The 21779-nt window shown below is 43.3% G+C and overlaps 1 protein-coding gene across 2 annotated transcripts in view; it reads left to right on the top strand.

The window, feature by feature from the left end:
- Nucleotides 1-8840, top strand: part of HLF (HLF transcription factor, PAR bZIP family member) — a 72071-nt gene extending 63231 nt beyond the window's left edge. The window contains exon 4 of one of the 2 annotated variants that reach the window (XM_053295517.1): nucleotides 1997-8840. In XM_053295517.1, coding sequence (XP_053151492.1) covers nucleotides 1997-2212 — 216 coding nt within the window. In that variant the 3' untranslated portion in view covers nucleotides 2213-8840. Of the gene's footprint in view, nucleotides 1-1993 lie in introns of both variants that reach the window. The other variant, XM_053295516.1, reaches the window with a different exon arrangement.
- Nucleotides 8841-21779: the final 12939 nt, after the last annotated feature.

Genomic DNA, 21779 nt, shown 5'->3' with positions numbered 1-21779 from the left:
GGTATCCACCTGGTATTTAGTTGGTATCATGGTGATTTAGCTGACAGATTAATCTTGTTTTGATCCTGTGGACATTTTTCTCTTAATATGCTATATGATATGTATTTTTAACATGCAGTCCATTATTGGTTTTTAAAAGTTTGATTTTGTATGGCTACTGTGTACCAGTCATCATGGTTTTTCATCTGCTCTCTTCCCCTTTGTCTTTGTTTTCTACCTCCTTTGACAAAATATTCTAAGAACATGGCTAAAGGAAACAAAAACCAATTTGCATAATTGATTTATTCACATATGGTAGCTCAAGAAACATAAAGTTATGGATACAGTTGAAAAATGAAATAAACATTTGAATCAAAGAGAAGTCCTTGGATATTTTTCGGAGATGGAGCCGTTTCTCACAATCGGAGAAAGGACTCCAAAGGGGCGAGGGGAGGAAGCCTTTAAAAGCTTACCTCCACCGCAGACAATCCCCTTGAAGAGTCTGGGTGCGGAGATCGGGCACCCAGACGTTCAGCTGCCTCCTCAGGCAGTGTGGAGGGTCTGCGGGCTGGGATCATCTCCCCGCCCCCCCCCAAACTCCCCTAATGCCCTGTGCCTGAGGTGGGGGACACCATCCAGGAGCCCTGCGGTCTCCCAACCCTGGCTGCAAGCAGTCAGGGCTGGCGGACGATCACCAAAATTTATTCATTGTTCATTATTTATTTATTTATCCGATTTCTATACTGCCCTTCCAGAAACGGCTCAGGGCGGTTCACACAGAAAAATAACAAAGAAATAAGAGAAACAAAAATTGATCCCTGTCCCCAAAGGGATAATAAGAAGTATTATCCCCATATGTCCCCATAATAAGAAGTAGGAGGTGGGGAATAGTTATCTGTCCCAAAAGAGTTCACGATCTAGTGTGCATGTGCACGCTCCCTCCCTCCCTCTCAGCAACAGCCCCTGGAGGGATGCTATGCTGGACTGAATAGAGACACTTGTGCTCCTTTTACTCGTTGTAAGAGAATCACCACTTTTAAAGTTGCCTCTTTCCCCCCAGTTATCAGGGAATTGTGATTAGAATGCTTGGCCAAAGATTTCTGCCTTACCCGTTGTGAGGATTGGTGACTGAGTTCTGGAAGGAGAGGGTAAGGAGATTAGGCCAGTCAGTTGTTTCTGGGCTGCATGTGATTCTCAGATGCCAGCTCTATTTCTTTCAGGCCTGGATTAAAGGATTTGCCTTTGTAATTTTTTAAAAGAAAGATGTATGTGGTGGCCTGGGTGGCACAGGAATGAATTGCTCAAAGCTGGTTTTTACAGAGAGGAATGAGATGGGAAATTATAAGCCAGGATGTAGATTATGGGGTGCCTTTTCTTCCTCTTCCCAAACAAGGAGGTTTAGGAGCAAGCCTCAAAATACTTAACTCTGGAGCATGGTACAACTCAGAGGCAATTCAGACTGTGCCAATGTCCCCTCTAGCTAGTTAATAAAGTCTCATTCCTTAGACAACTTTTAGAAAAATACTTAGCTAAATACTTTTAATTCATTTTTATTATGTGTTTTAAATTTTGTAAACCGCCTTGTGATTGTTTTTAATGAAAGGCGGTATATAAATCTAACAATCAATCAATCAATCAATCAAAACATAAGTAGATACCAACATGAGAGCTAATGAAGGCCACCTCCAGCCTCAGAGGCACGATGCCTCTGAATACCAGTTGCAGGGGAGCAACAGCAAGAGAGAGTGCATGCCCTCACTTCTTGCCTGTGTGCTTCTCAGAGGCATCTGGTGGGCCACTGTGTGCAACAGGATGCTGGACTAGATAGGCCTTGGGCCTGATCCAGCAGGGCAGTTCTTATGTCCTCCTTATGATGGTGCCTAATTTTGGATGCACAGAATACACACGGACCTGCCAATAGTGTGTGTTCTGGCAATCCACCCTGACACTGTAAAGCAGTACCTCAATCCACTGAAATCTAATGCCTTCTTACTTCTTCCCTGTGATTAATGAGCAGGATGACAAATACTGGGCAAGACGCAGAAAGAACAACATGGCTGCCAAGCGATCTAGAGATGCCCGGAGGCTGAAGGAGAACCAGATTGCCATCCGCGCCTCGTTCCTCGAGAAGGAGAACTCAGCTCTGCGCCAGGAGGTGGCCGAGCTACGGAAAGAGCTGGGCAAATGCAAGAATGTGCTGGCCAAGTATGAAGCCCGGCACGGCCCCCTGTAAATGGCATTTTTTTTTCTCCCTTTCTCCCCCCCCCCTTCTCTTTTTGTGGATTGGCATTTGAATGGACAGTGTGTTTCCTGTTTGATAGCACCACACCCACCAACTTTTTCAGTCATCAGCACTTTACTGGAAAGCAGAAACATAAGCGTGTGTGCGCGTACGCCGTGTGTGTAAGCGCACACGCAGGTGTGTCTGTCTGTGTGTGCATAGGCACCTCGGCACTTCCCATCTTTATGAAACCCTCAATTCAGAGTGACTTATTTTAACTTGGATTGCTGAGGCCTCCCATAGTAAGCTTTTTATTAAATATATGTATATGTATGTGTATATATATATGGATGGGTGGGTGTGTATATGTGTGTGTGTGTGGGTGTGTGTGTGTGTGTGTGTATGTATGTGTGTATATATATATATATATATATATACATACACCCAGTGCTGCTTCAAACTTGGTATTTTTATCTTATCCTTAATCATCCAATCATCCTCTTGATTTAATCTGGAGAAAGAAAAAGAAAACATCCCAGTAGAAATAGAGGAGAAACAAGGACAAATATAGAAGGTAGATCTCTTTTCAAGCTGTTGTTTAAGTACGCTAAATCAGAAAAAAATACTTGCTAATAAAATGCACAAATGAATATTTTAGTGCTACATTGCAGAAATATTAATTTATAGATTTGCTGCTTTTGTTACTGTGTTTTAAAGTTTTGATGAATATATCTTCAGATTCACACTGCTGTTGATAGCTCTCCTCCTGGTAGATCTTGTAAGGAAGTTAAGTTTTCTTTTAATTGCCATATAACCCTAAATAGATAGATGGAAAATAGATCACAGAGCAATGGGGTATTCTGCACGGCCCAAACCGAAGCACTAATTCTGTTGTACACTGGTGCATGTTCACCTACAATAAGATAACATTTTACTGTTGTGAACAGAAATGGTAAAGACTCACAGATAGGCTGCTACAAGAATCTGAGAAGCAGAAAGGCAGAAGCCTAGATCCAGAGATCCTTGGTGTGATGCAGGAGCATTCTGCATGCAGAAGGCCAACCCAAGGTTTTTGCAGGGTTTTATCACATGCCAAACAACATTAACAATAGCACATTACATGATCAAGGGTTGATCAGGTTGCTACTTGCTTAATTTCATTTTTTAATGCCTGCCACGTCTTTTACGCTTTGTTACCACTGTGTCTGCCATGGGTGGCTGGTAGAGAAGATTCAAAGGCTTTTGGTCACGTCTCTCAGAAAGCAAGGGATAGTGACCTGGCCCATAAGCTGCTTGTTAGACTGCCTGAGTGCACAGCGCCTCCAAAAGTGCAGACCACACTGCTCTCTCCAAGGCTTAGACTGCTGTTCCTGGAATGCAGGCAGCACAAGAGGTGGTCTGGTTTTGCCCTTGTGGCTGGGCCAACCCTATGTGCATGTGCACGCACACACACACACACACACACACACTGCTCCGTGTGCGGATTGTTTGCTCTGCCAGATAAATGACTGGCCTAGACACTTCTGGCACACAAATCCCTTGTTAGTGGGGAGGGGAAAAAGGTGGTGTCTTGATTTTGTCCCTCCCCCAGCCATTCCTCAGAGAGGTTATTGGCAATGTCAGTTATGGCCCAGGGGTGTTCCAGGAGCGCACCAATGGCTTGTGCTAGATTGGGGTGAGAGTGTGTGCGTGGAAGAGTCAGGGTAGTTAATGGACAAGAGAACAAAATTAAAACTTCAAATAACCACTGACTTTGGAGTTTGGTGGGGGGTTTGATTTCATTTGACGTTTGCATTTCTCCAAGTCCAGTTTTTGTTCAATTCAACTTTTTACGTTCACTGTTGCTGTAATATATTTTCTGTGGACTTCTCCTTTGCTGTTTTTCCAGATTGTTTTGGCTGAGTTAAGTTACTTGTTACAAATCCCACTTTTCCTTGAGATGTTTTGATTGTACATGAGCTGATAATTCTCAAATTTTCTGTTCTTTTTTCCTTTTTTAGCTTTGATTTGCTTTCTAAACTTGTGTTTCTAAACTTCTATTATAGAGTGAACTTTATGGAGAAAAAATAATGAATGTAAGAGTATATATATTGAAAGGTGATGGTGTTGTCGTACTGTGGTTAATCCAATCCATTTAAATGTTTTCTGAAGACCAAAAGAAACAGATTATTATAAAATGTATAAAGTTTATACAGAATCATTAGAGTGTGCTTTTTTTGTACAGTATTTTTCAAGGACTGTGTATTTTGGAAGAGACAGAGTGATATATACCATAGCAAAGGGGATAAAAATAAAATATATTCCACATTTAAAGATAGAGCAAAGTTATATCTCTTTTATATATTAATTGGTATTGTACAGAGAGGAAATGCTTCTAGGGCTTTTAAAAAATATTTTCTATTTTATGTTTTCCACTGACACATCAGCATGGTTTGTGCTTTACATTAAGGACACAAGTCATCCTTACACAGGTGCAGCTGCCCACGCACAGGGGAATTGCCTAGGGCTCAATAGGATGCCATTTCCCCCCTTCCTTCCTGTCTTTGACATGCCTCTATACCCAGTATGTACTTGGAAGTTGGGAGACTTCCACCTGGGCAAGAAGGAGGCCTGGATGGAGACAAGCACATACCTCCCATTGCTATAGTGCCAGGGCGCACCTCAATGCATGTGCACTGAGAAGAAGGGGAGGGGAACAGGCCTATACAATTTCTCCACGTACATCCTCACATTCCTGTGTGAGGATGGGTTGTGCCCTGATGAAAGTAAAATGATTTGCCAGAGTCCTTCATATTTCAAATCAATTAAAAAAAAAAAATCTCTTTCCCGTTATATATATATATTTAAAAGAGTACAATGAATTAATTTTGGCACAAACAAAGCACAACATATGCTGTATTGTTGATCCCAGGGCTTGTCACAAGAATATATTTAGGATGGTGCAGTATTTTGTAAAAGCTGTTATCTACCTGTAGTGTACATTACAATATTCTCTCATGCCTCAGATTTGCTGCTAGGGCAAGAATTGGTCTCCACCATGAGGAATATCCTTGCTCTTTTATGTATATACGCCATAAAGTAATGGTTCTTGCAGAGTGACTTTATGGAGACCGTGGCAGGGGAGTCTGAGTTCCCTCCTAATGGGTGTCTCAGCTGACTTAGAAGACTGAGTGCCTATACATCCATGCAATATAGCAGGTAGCACACTCTATCCTTTGGAAATAATTCTGAAGACGTTAGGGACACTCCCCCAATTATGCAGAGTAAACCTGCGTTGGCCACCAGGGATTTGCTCAACAGGGAAATGCAGCTAAGCACAGCTCCCCGAGAAGTAAACTTGGCCAACAGTTTTAGGGGTAACCTGAACAGGTGTACACCTAAAACATGTAGTCCTTGAAATCAACTAACTGCTCAAGGTGCAGCTGCCTTTTTCTAAACTGGGCCCCTTTTGGGCCAGGGTTACCCATATGGTATCTCCCTCTCTCTCTCCCATATTCCCTTCATGCTAGAGTCTCTTGCAGTCCCTGCTCCTTCCATTTTCCCTGCCTATTCTCACTCTGTCCCCAAGTTGAGAACAAAGCTGGGCACAGCCAGGTGAACTCCTTGTGCTAGATTTGCCTTAGTTACACTTGAGCAGGCTTGAACAGTTGCTTTCTTGGCCTGGGGAGGCTATCTATAAGAATGCTTTAAAAAACACACACACACGCACACACACACAGACAGAATAGGCACAAAGTATTTGCACATCAGGAAATTATGGTGCTACATATTCTCTATTGCAGCCTTTTAAGTGATTATTATTATTATTTCTTTCAAAGAAAATTCTTTCCCATTCCATAAGATCATTTTTATCTGAAGGCGTCATAAACCATATTGTTTCTCGCTATCACAAGCCTCTTCCAGAGGAGGTTTGCCTCTTTGAAAATGTTTCCAGAATGTCCTGGTTCTTTTAGTAGAAGTAGATTTTTGTGGACCATGATTTCAGTGGGTTAAATATGTTGCAGCTATTTAGAATGTACACTGTTTTTTACTGGCCAGTAAAAACAAGTTTGGAAGTATATACATAGTATTTTAATCATAATTAAATCTTTGGGATAGGCATTTGATATAAAGATTTCTACTGACTCTAAAACCAAAGTAATGGGCACCACCCAACCAACGTTAAGCACAATTAAGCCCCACCGATTCCAGTGGGTGTGCTTAACTTCCTCCTGCTAACATCAATGGGACTTAAAAGGGCTTAACTTTGGCTAGATCATGCCCAGTATTTTCAGAAAAATTTGGGGCGGGGCGGTAGCAGCAGTTGTGGGCATGTTTTTAGTTAGCAGCAAAAGTGGCATGTTTGGAATTTTTATGCCACATCTACATGGCTGAATGAAATCACAGTTGTAGTCTGTTTTTGGACTACAACTCCCATAATCCCCAGCCACAGTGACGAATAGTCAGGGAAGATGGAGTTGTAGGCCAGCAGAGTTAAAGGTGTGCAGCTCTGGTCTAAAGTCTAAGACGGGTGTTCGAAGTCTCTCTGCTGTTATTGACTGACATGCTGCACAGCCTTATGAGGGCAGAACAGGAGCTCCATTCTCACAAGGAGCAACTTAACTATCAATGCACAAGACTTGTTTCACAGTGCTGGGTGGGTGGTGAGGGAAGTGATTTTTGCTTTTCTCCCTCCCCGCAAAAGCCCTTTTCACATGACCCTCATGGACATATTGCTGGATGCAAAAATGGCTTTGTGGGGAGGGGCGAGAATTAAAATTTTCTCCCTGCTTCTGCCTGCTCAGCATTGCAAAGCACACCTTGTGTGCTGTTAGTTAAGCCGTTCCTTGTGAGGACAAAGCTCTTGTTCTGCCCATGTAAGACTGAGCAGTCACTGTCATTCAGAATGGGAGTAAAGGGTTTTGGGATTACAGCCATAAGCAATAATCTCAATTTATCTACCCTGAAAACAGTCCTGCCAACTTTTTCAAAATGATTCAGAAAGTCATTAAGTGGGATTGTGGTAAATTGTGATTGCTTCACTGCTTGACCAAGCACAATCTGAATTTCAGGGGCATGTGACTTTTTTCTTCATCTTTAATTGGTAACTTCAATTATTTGAAGTCATTCCATTATTCAGTCCTTACGATAGGTCTGCAAGTCCCTTGGCAGACATCAAGATCTACCACAAACTTTATGGTACAGGACACAGTGGCTGAAATACTGTGGATGTTTCCTGTGGATTTTTCCAGCACCGCAAGAACTGCTTAATATTTGTAGCGTATGTGCAATCCTGGAAATTGCCGAAACAGAGTTGCGTGATCATCTGGCCATCAGAAAAAATGGCTGGACCATCATGCAACTGCATTTGCAGTTTCCAGCAGTTGCAGAACTGCTACAAGCACACAGCAACTCCCATGGTCTCGGAAATGTCTGCAGGACACTGCACAATATGTTAGCCAGTGCCATCTAAAAGAGAAGCTAGATATTCTTAAAAGCCATACTTTTTTGTTATGGTTCCAGGTAATTTTTTTAATGGTTGAGACAGATCACCCAATGTTGAGTTAATATAATGCAAATTATACAATTTTTCTGTGAGAGGTGAATGGGAGTGAAGTATAACATCTGCTTCCATTGAAAATTCGGGCCTTGTGGAGCAATCGCATGATCTCTTAACCGCAAGTCCACGCCCAGTCCACAAACCCATGCAACAAATTTTAGTCTGCATTAAGGATCATGTTTTGGTCCCTCTGCTTGGCCTGCTTGCTTATTTGATTTCACACTGGACCTTCAAAGCCAGTCACTGGCAAGTTTTTTTTTTTAAGGAAAAAGAAAACAGATCATGTCAAACGTTAAAACTAGTCAGGAAAGCCACAACTGCTTATGAAATGCATTCTGGATGGGATAGGACAAAACTACTCACAGAGACCTGATGTAATGCCACAAGAGTGGCTCCACTCCTCCGGGAGTAAGGAAGTTCAAGCTGAAATCGGAGTTCTGGCAAGTGCCTGCACATCATAGTATGTAGCAGAGATACTGGTGGGAGGGTCCATCTAAAGACAAATCCCTTTTGGAATCACTTACACTCGCAATGAGCATTTCCAGATGGCCAAATTTGTGGGGAGGAAGATTGCAGGATCCGTCTTCCTGTATTTCCTCCTTTCTCCTGAGAAGAGAAGAAGCTTGACTAGGGCTAAATGGCTGTTTTACCTAGTGGTTGTTAGTGGTCTGGTTTTGGCCCATTACCATCAATTGCCTGCCACTGCTGTACACAGCAATCACACAGCATTCCCTGTGAGTGATGTGAGAGTTAATACATGAAACTTCGCCTTTTCGCTGAATTAACTTCTCCTCTGTGGGGTTCTTAGCATGGGAAATTATTTGTGTGTATGGGTATGCATGAGCACTTTGTGAAAAGAAAGTATGAGGTCTGGGTATTTTACTTTAATTTGGAAAAATATTCAAAATACCATCTCCCCCCCCCCAGGTGATCAACCATTGTATTTCTGGCAACACCACAAGGCAGCATCTGTTAATAAGAGTTTTAACAAATAAGATCAAATTTAATGTATGTCATGAAATGGATTTTGTTCTGTATGCTTTGCAGCCCGATTCTTTCTGTCTGTTATTCTTTGATGTTTAATAAAAACCTTTAAATTTTTTTTCTTGGGTGTTGATTTATTTTTATGCATTAGAAGGTAGATCGGGGTTAATCAGCTTGTTTGCACCCAAAGATTTAGTATGATTGCTCATTGACATGGTGATACTACAGAGTTTTTAAAATTGATTTTCAAGTATGATGGATTGTAGACCAGGGATATCCAAGTCAAAATCACTGCTTAGCTGTGAAGCTCATTGGGTGTCCCTGGGCCAGTTAGCTAGCCTACCTTGAAGAGTAGTTGTGAGGCTAAAATGTGGTAATTCCATGTACAGCCCCTGAGATCTTTGCTGGAAGGGGCATATACAAAGTGTAATAATGTTTCTCAAGCCTTCCTAACTTCTTAAGGGAAGGTAAGCAATGGCAAAGGAAGTTGTTGTCATGGCAACAGCAAGATAAGTTGTCATTGCAAAAATCGTATAGTCAATCAAGTCAGATCTGCTTCATCACATCGGCTGTTGTGGAATGGAATCTTTATTTCAGTCATCAACAAGACAAAAATACAACACAATAGCGAAGTGGTAACCTCCAGCAATCATGATTCTGCGAATACTTTCTTACAAAAAGCCTGTTTACGATATGACAATATATAGTACAATCGACACTCATGATTTTACCAATGGCTTCTTTACACAGCTTGCAATGTAGCAAAATTTTGCCACATTGGTAGAAACATTAATATCACTGTCGGACAAAAGGAGAGACACGTAAAAGGCTGATGGCCTACCTGGGAATCTAGACAAAATAGGTGACAAACGTGCTAGCCAAATATCTCTATAAAACAAACAGTGAAGCAACATATGATCAGTCGTCTCAATTGCTCCTGACTACATGGGCATAACCGTTGAGAAAAGGGTATACTGAGACAGCGACCATCTAAGACAGCTGAGGGCAGTGTACTCAAGCGTGCCAAGGCAAATGCCCTTCTCGATTTGGCAAGAATGAGCTCATGTAAATATTTAGCTGGTCTATGACGGTGAGTTGCATAACCTAAGAAAGGTAAATGTCTGGCTTGGGCCCTGTCTTTCTGAGTCACTATGTCCCAAATCCGCTGCCTAATTATCTCCTTGGCTTTTAAGATCCCTAAGGAGACCAGCATTGGGATACATAGCCCATAACTTTCTAATTTCCTCCCAACTCCCTCTTTCCAAACAGATGCAAAGTTGTCCTTCAGGACCAGAGGTGTGAGGCCTGCTCCACCGAGATTTAGTTTCAAATAATAAGAGATCTTTGCAACCCAAACATGTACTTCAATTGGTACTAACCCCAGTTCCAGCCTTAACGATGCACTGGGCGTCCATCTTGGTATCCCAAGGAGTGTTCTAATGAATTTGGTTTGTACCAACTCTAGGGGGGCAGAAGTAATTACTCAGCTGGGCACCATATAGTAGTTGGGCTAATATTTTCCTTTTGAGGACCTGAATTGAAGCCATAACCACCTCTCTTCCTGGGGTGGGGGGAATCTAATGAGCACTCTAATGCACTCTTTTGTGCCTCTTGTGTAATGTGGCGCAGATGTGATCTCCAGTAACCATTAGATTGGAAAACTACACCCAAATACCTATAGAGCTTGACTTGTTCTATGACTTGGCTATCGATTTGCCACTTATGCTGCACAGATTTCTTCTGAAACACCATGCTCTTGGTCTTCAGATAGTTAATTTCTAGTTCTTTCTCCCTGCAGTATGTAGCAAATTTTCGAAGGGCTCTACGCAAGCCTATCTCTGTTAAAGGCGAGAGTTGCTGTGTCATCTGCATACAGCAGCGCTGGAACTGGTTGCTTGCATAATTTCGGAGGATGGAAATCTGACTCTAATAGTGTGTCAATGAATTTATATAAAAAACAAAGAGGAGAGGGGCCAAAATGCAACCCTGAGGCTATTCATATGTGCAGAGGAAACCGGGTTAAGGGAGTCCAGCCCGGTTTCCCCCATGCATGTGAACTGTGTGGCTCCTGGTGGTTAGCCCGCTTAATTGCCCCCCAAAAAACAAGCTTAGCAGAGTGAGCACTCCACTAGCCCCATTTAGTCGATCATGAATCTCCATGGCGTGGCTCCGCACTTTGGCAACTTGTGAGTAGCCAACTCCTGACCGTGAGGCAACAGCAAGCCTCCCGGCCTCGGGGGTCTCCCCAGAATGCCCCACACACTCACGTGGGGCATCCTGAGACTTTCAGGGGTCAGGCAGCCCCCAATCCCCACCACCCCTACGAGCTCCATGATGGAGCTGGTAATCATGTGGGCAGCTGATCCAGCCGCCTGGGGGAGCTCCTTGCTCATCTGTGGGGAGAATGGGCTAAGCCTGTTCTCCGCACAGAGCCCGATCTCACTCCCCTCTGAATGGGTATATTCTGCATTAAATGGCCCTGGGTACTCTATCTCACCATAAGCCAGTTGTTATCATGTGGCATACATATAAGGGCCAAGAGGCAACAGTCAATGGAAAAGACCTCCAATTTCTTCCATAGTCTGTCCCTAGCTATTGGATCAAATGCAGCTGTGCTATCCAGTACTATCCTGGAAGTTCTAATTTTCTGCCTGGCCATTCAGGCATTGTTAACCTTTTTGTTTCCCACTGATTCCTATGGGGAAATTATCAGATGGGGCCCATGTTCAATTCTTGCACACAGGCCCCTTCAGAGCTTGTTACGCCACTGGTTCTATACCACTTTATCAGTCATGGCCTCTCCCAAAGAAAACTAAGATATGTAAGTTGGAGTTGTAACGTGGTGAAAAGTCTCTGTTGTCCCTAACCTTCCCCTCACTCAGAACTGCCATTTTCTAGGTAGAGGGAATAGGAAAAAACAGTTTAAGTGTGTAAAGCATATGATTGCATGCCCATAACACTCGACAGCAAAAACATAATGTAAAACAAACACACGCTCTCTTAAAATTTCCTGTGCTTAAGGCTGCAATCCCAGCTACTTATACTAAGATGTAAGCCCATTGACTTTTAAGTAGACATACTTAGGATTGTCACTTTAAAAACACACACAGAGAGACACACACAGTTGGGCTTCTTTGGGGGAAGGAAAAGCAATCTGAAGTATATGCCTTACTAAAAAGTAATCCTTGAGGAGGAGTTTGTCGAGATAAAATATTGGATGACTCAGTTCAAACATGCTCATTGACTATGTAGTAACACAGGACATCAGTTCCACAATAAGGCCAGTAATGCATAGTATGGGGTGGCAGGTGGATCAGGAAATGAGGAACCAGCTCTCCTATTTTTGATCCAGGAACATGGCATGACACAAGCAGGGAAATCAGAATCCTTAATCTAGGGAGTGAACATGGGAGGTGCACTATTATGACTAAAACGGAAGGAGTGATGGAGGTAACAATAACATGTTCCAAGTCAGCTCCATCTCATTTTATCTTTTGCACAATCACTCTGGAGTGAGTCCCACAAACCTTGCACTCTAGGTAATGCTGTCCATTCTGAGTAAACGACCCTATTTACCAGAATCCAAGATTAGGCTTTAATCCGATGTATTTGATCTTAGAAATTGGGAGGGACTTAAATCCAGAGTCCTCTTCCTTTGGGGTAAATACAGGTAAAACCTGTATATAACTTCTCTTTTTCAGGGCGCTGTCTTAAATCCAGAGTAGTCTTCTAGTCATGTAAATACAGTATATATCTTTTTTCTACTACTTGGCTCCTTTTTTTTTTTTTTTTTTGCTGCTCTGTATTTCAAGCTCCTCCACCCCCACCCACTTTGGATAGAGATATCTGCTAAATAAGATGTCTACTCAGAGTTCTGGAGAGTGCATTCAAAGGGCAGGTTCAGATGCTGCACAGAATCTTGGTTGCTGCTGAGCTCCAGATGATATCTCTCAGCTCTTGGAGCACACACTCCGCCCGCCCCCACACACACATCCCTGTTTGAGTCCCTACTTTCTTTCCAGGTTAGGATATGACAAGAGTGGTTGCAAGGTCTGAACCCACCAATCTTTCTGAAGCAAGTAGGTAACAATATGCCAAGATTGGTGGATTCAGATGTCGTGACCAAACTCGGCATATCCTAACCTAGAACCTAGGTTCCCCGTGACATCCAAACCCACCCAAAGTCTGCGAGAAGAATGGGACAATGTGAAGCTGATTTAAACTGTGCATCTTCTCCTGCTTTCTTTTTGTCAGTCATTGAGGAAGAGTCATAGATGGTAGGAGGAGGCAGTAGGCCAGAGGTCCCAAGTTCAAGCCCCAGCACCCCTTGTTCAAAGGATTTCAGGTAGCCTAGTTGGAAAAGGCTCCTCACTAAGATCCTGGAGAACTGCTGCCAGTCAGAATAGACAATGCTGGGCTCGATAAGCCAGTGGTCTGACTTTGTAGAAGACTGCTCCACATTTTGTGTGACTCCAAAGCAACAGTTTGCGTTTGTGTGTACCAATACTTTTGTATAGAGGGTAGTTACCTTTTGCTTTCCAAAATTTACTTACCACTTGGAACAAGTGATGGCATGAACCCATACTTTTGCTTGTTCGTGCAATGTTCCTGATAAGATATGCTCACGTTTTACAAACTACTATTACCTACATGGATTGGACTAGCTGCCTCTGGTATCGTCAGACCAGAGAGCATCTGGTGCTTCTGAGCAACAGCATGACTCTTATTAATTTGTTGGAAATAGGCTCAGGTTAATGATGACACAATTCATATGACATTCAGTGTGGATAGCTGCTCCAAACATGGCCCCAACAGAAGAGTGTGAGCAGTCCAAAATGAGCACATTCTCCACCTCCATTGATGGCCATTAGTCATTCCTTAACATTGTTTCATCACCCTGACTGCAGGCCATTCTGCACAAACAGCAGATCATGTGTTCCTGGATTGTACCACTTCAGGTATTGTTGCGGGTGGGGGGGAATGTCACATACTTCAGTGTTTCCCCACAGGGAAAAACAATTGCTAATATACCACACAGTGAAACATAGGCAGTTGGGGCACTACCCACACTGCTACATGTGTGTACATACACAGTGCTGGTGGTGTTGCAGAACAGGGCGCTTATTCTCTAATGTAAACGGTGTGCGAATATGGTGGCACGATGCCAAGCCCATCAGAAATTGTGGATGTTATGTTGCACAACTGTTTGCACAACTTTAAGTCAGAAAGGAACTGCCCTGTTCCACAACAGGTGGCATTTACACACATGCAGCAGCATAAGGCATGCTCCAACCACCTGTGTTTCACTGCATGGTATGTCAGTGAATACCCCTGCACACTGAAAATTAGCATGTCAGGAAGAAGACTAACTTAGATTTCTATTCTTGGCATGCTAGCTTGCCACACATTGAGAATTTGTATTGCTTTTGTTTTTGGTTTTTATGGCTGAGCATTATACAAGCCCCCGCCCACTGAGAGTATGAAGTGGCTGGAACAGTCTCAACTTGTCACTTATGTAGACTAACTCTTTAACTCTGTTCAGACTTTAGGGTCATCCACACAAGTACTAAAATAAAGGTAGGAAGCAGTAACAAAGCTATTAATGCTTGTGAAAACACACACAAAACCCTCCAACACAACTTGTTCAAATGTGGGTAGCCCAGATCCTATACCTTGGTCTTTACCGAGGTAGGACAAAAATATGAGCTGTCCTACATCAGTTCTTCAATTGCCTGAGTGCATTTGCTATTTGCTGGAGTCCCCAAGTGTGAGCAGCCATGTTTATGATAGTGTGCTATGGCTAAAGGGGCTGCCATCTGTGTATGTGCTGCTCTGCATGACACACACTCTATGATCCTTTGCTTATAATGGCTTCAATAGGGCTAGACCCGTCTCCTGGCCCCTTGGGGCCAATCAGTGTATGCCTGATGAGATGATGAGGTTTTCCATTCTACTGGCAGCCTAATGTATGCTGGGATGCCAATCCTCGGAGAACCCAACTCCTGATTTCTTCCATGGAGCCTGCAGCTGTCATGATTGTCTGGGTGATGAGTTTGCAGACCCAAACAGAGGGTCTGCTCATCTGTGGGGAACAGAGTAGGGACTCTTCTCCCCCCTCAACCACTCCATATGATCACGTGAAGGGCCTTTATATGTTGTATCAGCATTCAGATGTCACACATATTTTTGTATGAATGACTGTACCTGCATTTATTTAAAAAATGAACCTGGGTACAGGGCCTCTGAAATGCAGGATAGGAAGTATACTGCTTTACCTGTGTTCAGTATAACATGTGAATAATTATATCTGTGTACAGATCTATAACTGAGTACACAGTACACAGATTGTACATGTGTTGAACATAATAATGATATTAATAATTAATAAACAACTTTATTTGTTACATGCCACATAACAAATTGTTCTCTGGGTGGCTCACAACACAACATTCAAACATCCAATAAAAACACATCAAACACATCAAATCACAACACATCAAAGCATATACAACACAAAACAATTTTAAACCTTTTTTTAAAAGAAAGAAAGAAAGAAATTTTAAATATCAATTTTAAAAATCCTGAGTGAACAGAAAGGTCTTCACCTGGCATCTAAAAGAACAAAGTGATGGTGCCAGGTGAACCTCACTGGGGAGGCTGTTCCATAAATGGGGTAGAACCACTGAAAAGGCCCTCTCCCTAGTAGCCACCCACCTCATCTATCTATCTATCTATCTATCTATCTATCTATCTATCTATCTAATTTGTAGACCACCCCAAACTTTTGTCTCTGGGCGGTTTAGAATAACATACAACCAGTTAAAAACATATACAAAAACTTAAAAACAATTTAACAATTTAAAAATAACCAGAAATTAAAACCCAAAAATATTAGGAAGCTGAGAAAGCTTGGGCAAAAAGATGGGTTTTCAGGTGTTTTTTGAAAATTGCCAGAGATGGGGAGGATCGAATCTCAGCAGGGAGCGCATTCCACAATCTCGGGGCAGTGACCAAGAAGGCCCACCTCTGTGTAGCCACCAAACGAGTTGGCGGTAACTGGAGACAGACCTCCTCAGATGACCTCAATGGGCAGTGGAGCTTGTAATGAAGAAGACGCTCTCTTAAATACCTAGGGCCTAAGCTGTTTAGGGCTTTGTAAGTTATAACTAGCACTTTGTATTTTGTCCGGCAACCTATTGGCAGCCAGTGTAACTCCATCAGTAAAGGAATAACATGGTCTCTCTGAGATGACCCGGAGACCAACCTGGCTGCCGTATTCTGAACCAACTGAAGTTTCTGGACTATGTACAGAGGCAACCCCACATAGAGCACATTACAAAAGTCAAGTCTGGAGGTTACCAACAGATGTACCACTGTTTTGAGGTCATTGATCTCAAGAAATGGGAGCAGCTGGCATATCAGCTGGAGCTGATAGAAAGCACCCCTGGCCACCACCTCAACCTGAGAAACCAGGGAGAGGTGTGAATCCAGAAGTACTCCCAGACTGCAAACCTGCTCCTTTTGGGGAAGTGTGACTCCATCTAGAACAGGTAGATCAAAATCGACTCTAGAGTTCTGACCCCGCACAATAAGTACCTCCGTCTTATCTAGATTCAGCTTCAGTTTATTCTCTCTCATCCAGCCCATTACTGCTTCCAGGCAGGCATTCAGGGAGGATATGCCCGCTGCTGAAGAAGTTGACATGGCGAAGTAGATCTGGGTGTCATCAGGGTACTGGTAACACCCAGCTCCAAATCCCCTGATGATCTCTCCCAGTTGTTTCATGTAGCTGTTAAAAAGCATTGGAGAAAGTACGGAGCCTTGAGGGACCACCATACTTAAGCTCAGATTTTGAAGAGCAACAGTTTCCAATCAACACCATCTGGAATCTGTCCGAGAGGTAGGAGCGGAACCACTCTAAAACGGTGCCTCCCACCCCCAACACCCTCAGATGTTCCAGAAGGATACTATGGTTTGATAGTATCAAAAGCCACCGAGAGATCCAAAAGGACCAAAGGAGTCACACTTCCTCTGACAATTCCCAATTGGAGATCATCCATCAGGCTGACCAAGGCAGTCTCCACCCCATAGCCCATCCAAAAACCAGTTTGAAATGGGTCTAGATAATCTGTTTCCTCCAAGGCTGCCTGGAGCTGAGAGGCCACCACCCTCTCAGTTACCTTGTCCAGCCATGGGAGGTTGGAAACAGACCTATAATTGATCAACTCTGAGGGAGTTGGCAGGGATGTGGCAGAGGCACACGGAGCAGGGCCTCTGAAAAAGCTCTTAAGGTTCAAGTCGAGACATATGGGGCAAGGTGCTCTTTCAGGTAACCTGGCTCCAAGCCATTTAGAGCTTTAAAGGTTAAAACCAGCACTTCGAATTGGGCCTGAAAACTCACTGGGAGCCTGTGCAGCTGATGAATCACTGGCATAATATGATCAAAGCACCCAGTCCCAGTTAATAATCCTGCAGCCCTATTTTTTACCAACTGAAGTTTCCGGACCATTTTCAAAGGCAGCCCCATGTACAATGCATTGCAGTTATCTAAGCAAGAGGTTACCAGAGCATGAGTAACTCTGGCCAAGCTATCTCTCTATCCAGGTATGGTCTCAGTTGGCGTATCAGCAGAAGCTGATAAAAGGCACTCCAATCCAAAGGCCACTTGAGCCTCTAGCAACAATGCTGGATCGATGAGCACCCCCAGACTGTGAACCTGTTCCTGCCAGTGGGGTACAACCCCATCTAGAACAGGCTGGACATCATTCATCCGGGCAGAGGAACCACCAACCAAGAGTACTTCTGTCTTCTCTGGACTGAGTCTCAACTTGTTCACCCTTATCCATTTAATTACTGCATCCAGACACTGATTCAGGACAGTCACTGCCTCGCCTGAGTCTAATGAAAAATAGAGATACAACTGAGTGTCATCTGCATACTGATGATATATCAGGTCAAATCTCAGATGACCTCTCCCAGCAGTTTCATGTTGATGTTAAACAGCATATGGTAAAGGATGGAACCCTGTGGAACCCCAAAGCACAACTGCCATGGGATTGAGCAGTAATCCTCCAGCACCACCTTTTGGAAATGGGTCTCGAGGGAGGTGCGGAACCACCTCCGAACAGTGCCTACCTACCACACCCAACTCAGCCAACCTATCCCAAAGTATACCATGGTCAATGGTATCAATAGCTGCTAAGAGATCTAAGATAATTAACAGGGTGGCATTCTCTCTCTCTCTCTCTCTCTCTCTCTCTCTCTCTCTCTCTCTCTCTCTCTCCACCGGTCATCCCACAGGGCGACCAGTTCTGTTCCAAAGCCAGGTCTGAAGCTTGATTGAAATGAATCAAGAGAATCAATTTGATCCAAGAGTGTTTGCAGCTGGTCATAATATTTGAACAGAGCTTTTAAACCTAATGAGTGATAAAAGGGTAGATCTTTTTCAATCTTGCATTTCATATTTGTGAGAATAGGGAGGGATCCTAATCCATGTTTGTTGTAAACCAATAGATATTTTAGTTTTTCATTCTTCTGGGCTTATCAGAATAATGGTGTGATCTTGAGTGTGTTCTATATACAACAGCTTGAACGTCTGTTTTCACTCAATTGAACTGAAACTCGACAAAAGTCATTCCACTCTTTCTGTTGTTAAAAGATAAGTCTTCTGCTTAAAATGGATAGGGAAGAATAGCAGCAGAATGTGTCCTCAGATGCTTCAGAGAGCTATTATATATCCCAGCAGTGTGCCTGTGATATTTTAAGCTTTCCAGAGAGTGGATAGAAGGGAAGATAGCAGGGAGTAGAGTATCTTATCCATGCACTGTGTTATTAAAACATTTTTCAGCAACTCGATCTAGCCACTGCTGTCTAAGGCAGGATATGGGGATAGAGGGACCATTTATCTGATGAAATATGACTATTTCTAATGTCTAAGGACTGACATACTGTGCAATGTTTCATGTGGGTTTTAACTCACAGTTGCACAACAGCGGTCTTGCCAAATACACACAACTGCACACAATGAATAGCCATTGGAAATAATGGCCATCCGTCATGCGACCGCATTCCTAAAATTTCATGTGTTTTCTGCAAGACCGCTCTTCTGCAGCTGTGTGTGTGTACGTTTCATTAAAACCCCCACAGAATAATGTGCAGTATGTGACTCAAGGTTATTCCAGTAAGAGTCCAACGGAGGGGGGGCGGGTAATGTTAGACAAACAGCATTGAAATGCAACATGTTATTGTGTAATGTCAAATGAAGAGGTGGACATCGTTTCCATAATGTGATTGTTTGCTAATGATCAGCTGGTGTTTCTAGAACCAACAGAAGATGCCTTTGGATTGATAAAAGACATTTCTCTCACTAACATATATGATTAGTAGCAATGATCTATTCCACAGACTGGATGAACCTTCCCTTGGGGAAAGGGAGAAGGAGGTGATGTCAGGCACTCCCACAGGCATGTGAAGTGCCTTTTCCTGGTGGGGACCTGGGCATGAAGTCCAAGGATTCCCAGCTAGAAAAGACACTGTGACTGCACACATCTATGGGAGTTATGACTGCTAGAGCAGCTAGCGCCAAAGCAAAAAAAAAAAAAAAAAAACCCTCACCTTTTGGAAATAGGATGTGATGGAAGCCACACAGTAGTGGGGGCTTCCCAAGATGCAAAGAACTTTGGTTCCCTGCTGGAGATCCTGCGACTTGACTATACGTCTCAGGAGCATCATTCTCAAGGTCACTGGTGGTGGGGGTGGGGGTGGAATACACTCTGGGTGTCTTTGGGAGCCTCTTCCTGCTTTTTCCATCCATGAATATGTTGGGTGGAGAATGTCAGTAACTAACTTCAGCCTGACATTGTCAAGCCAACTTCAAATGTTGGCTTCAACTGACGGTTCTTCCATACTGACTTGCCACTGTTACATGTGAACCCACCTATTGTCTTTGTTGAGAGGCAATAGCCCTAAAACAATCAGATTCAGCAAAACAGCTGCAGAAGGCAGTTGTAATGAAGGTTAAACAGAAAAGGCTTTTGTAAGAAGACATTTCATCAAAATAAATCAGAGAAAAAATGTCTGCCACTTATAAAGGAAACGATGCCGCATATGTGGTTATTTCAGCAACGAATGCCAAAGGGAGGCAAAGAAGGACTGAACTAGGAACTTCAAGATTTGATGAGGTGTTTCCTGCTCACCACCTTCCAATATATCAAATGTTTTTTGTTTTTATTCTGGGATGTTGATGGATTGGCCATTGTTACTGACAGGTGTGGAAAGGACTGGACGTCACCTTCATCATCATCACCATCAGCATGAGCGCAAGAAAGGAGTGCACATTGATGAGAAGAGCAAGATGACATAATCTCCAATGCAGACTCATTAACTACTTATGTTATCCTTTGAAGCATAGGTGGGATTCCCTTTCTGTTCACAGACCTAACCAAGCATGGGACCAATGCAAGGTCCCTTGTGCCCTGTGTTCCCTCTAAGGCATGTGCACATGCCTGTGCTCACATGTTTTTTTAATGTCCGCTCAGTTAATTTTGGAGCCCGCTCAGGTTGAATCAGGAAGGCCCCACTCTGAATGCAGGTACGCACACACTGCCTTGATAATCCTGCCCAGAACAAAACTCATTCCGCAGAGAGATGCAAAAATTAGAGAGAACACTGCTTGTGCCCCAGAAAAATCCTGACACTGAGGAACAACCTAAACGTGATGGGTGAATGCATCTTCAACGCCTTCTTATTTTATTGCTAAAAGAAACAATGGGCATGGGTGTGTGTGTGCGCGCAGTCTAGATCAGGCCTGTGGCTTGGGGAGTTTCCACCAATTCTCTGTCTTAAATCAGCCTGCCAGAGCCACTGTTAGCTGGGAAGGGGAAATATATAGGTACTGTACCAGTACCTGTATGTTTTCCATTCAGCAGCTAATAGCTGTGGAGGGTATACAGTATACGTAGAAGTGATTTGGATCAGGGCTGTGACACAAGGGGAAGGATGCCCCTGAGTCATGTTCTCTGCTCCATCCATTTCCCTTTGAGCCATGGCCTCAATCCTCCTTCCCCGATGGTCTGAACCAGCCGGGCTTTTCCTTTTAGGTTCTTGTGAGAATCACCGGATTAGGGGGAATTTCATCCCCCCCTAGTAGGAATGCAATCTTTATTTCAGCCATTGACCAGACAAAAGATCCCCCTAGTAAGAAAAATCTCGACAGATGGAGCTGCACTAGAGAAAGGTGGCAACCCTACAGACTCACCAGAAAATTTGGTAACACTTTTTGTAATACAAAAATAATAATTAAAAAGAGTACTTCATAAATAGAAGCCCTGCCCTGAGGATGTTTATTGAGACACATCTGGTCCTGTTGTGTATATAACTCCTTTCAGAGGCAGCCATCTAGGTGAGTCCTGTGTATCCCAACACCAAATGCTGTTGCCATTTGCTCACTGTTTGCTATTGGCTGAAAATTCATTTTCTGTAAATCCATCTGATGCAGCAGTCCCACGTGTAATGGGTTGCCCTTGTCTGGCTGTTATGTGGAAAGTGGGAACATGATCTTCTAAAGGAGAGGAAATTATGCTGGCTGGCTGCTTTCCTGGAAGTAAGGACAATCCTGTTAACAAGCCATGTTAAAAAAATCATCCGATTTCCCCCTTGCTGTTAGCAAGCCTCACTTCTCACACCGAACATTGGAACAAGTCAATAATCCTTTTAAATGCTCCCTATCCCCTCCTCTCCTATTTTCTGCAGAAACCAGACATTCAGATTCATAATTCACCAAATATGCACACAGAGCAGCCTGCAGACACCTGTTTGCCGTTTCTTATTTAACATCTGCTATCCTGCACGTCACTGTTATTTATTTAAGGAAGGACAGAGACCTGCACTGGCAGTTTCATCCTTAATCTGTATACAGAGGGACAGCACAGCTTTGTTGTAAACTACTCTCCCTAACACAGGGACAAAGGAAGCTGCCTTATATTGAGTAGGTCCATCTAATTCAGTATTGTCCTCTTTGACTGGCAGCAACTCTCCAAGGTTTCAGGCAGGAATGTT

This window comes from Hemicordylus capensis, chromosome 2, assembly GCF_027244095.1.
Source record: "Hemicordylus capensis ecotype Gifberg chromosome 2, rHemCap1.1.pri, whole genome shotgun sequence".
Taxonomy (NCBI): Eukaryota; Metazoa; Chordata; class Lepidosauria; order Squamata; family Cordylidae; genus Hemicordylus; species Hemicordylus capensis.
This window is presented reverse-complemented; position numbering and strand designations above follow the sequence as displayed.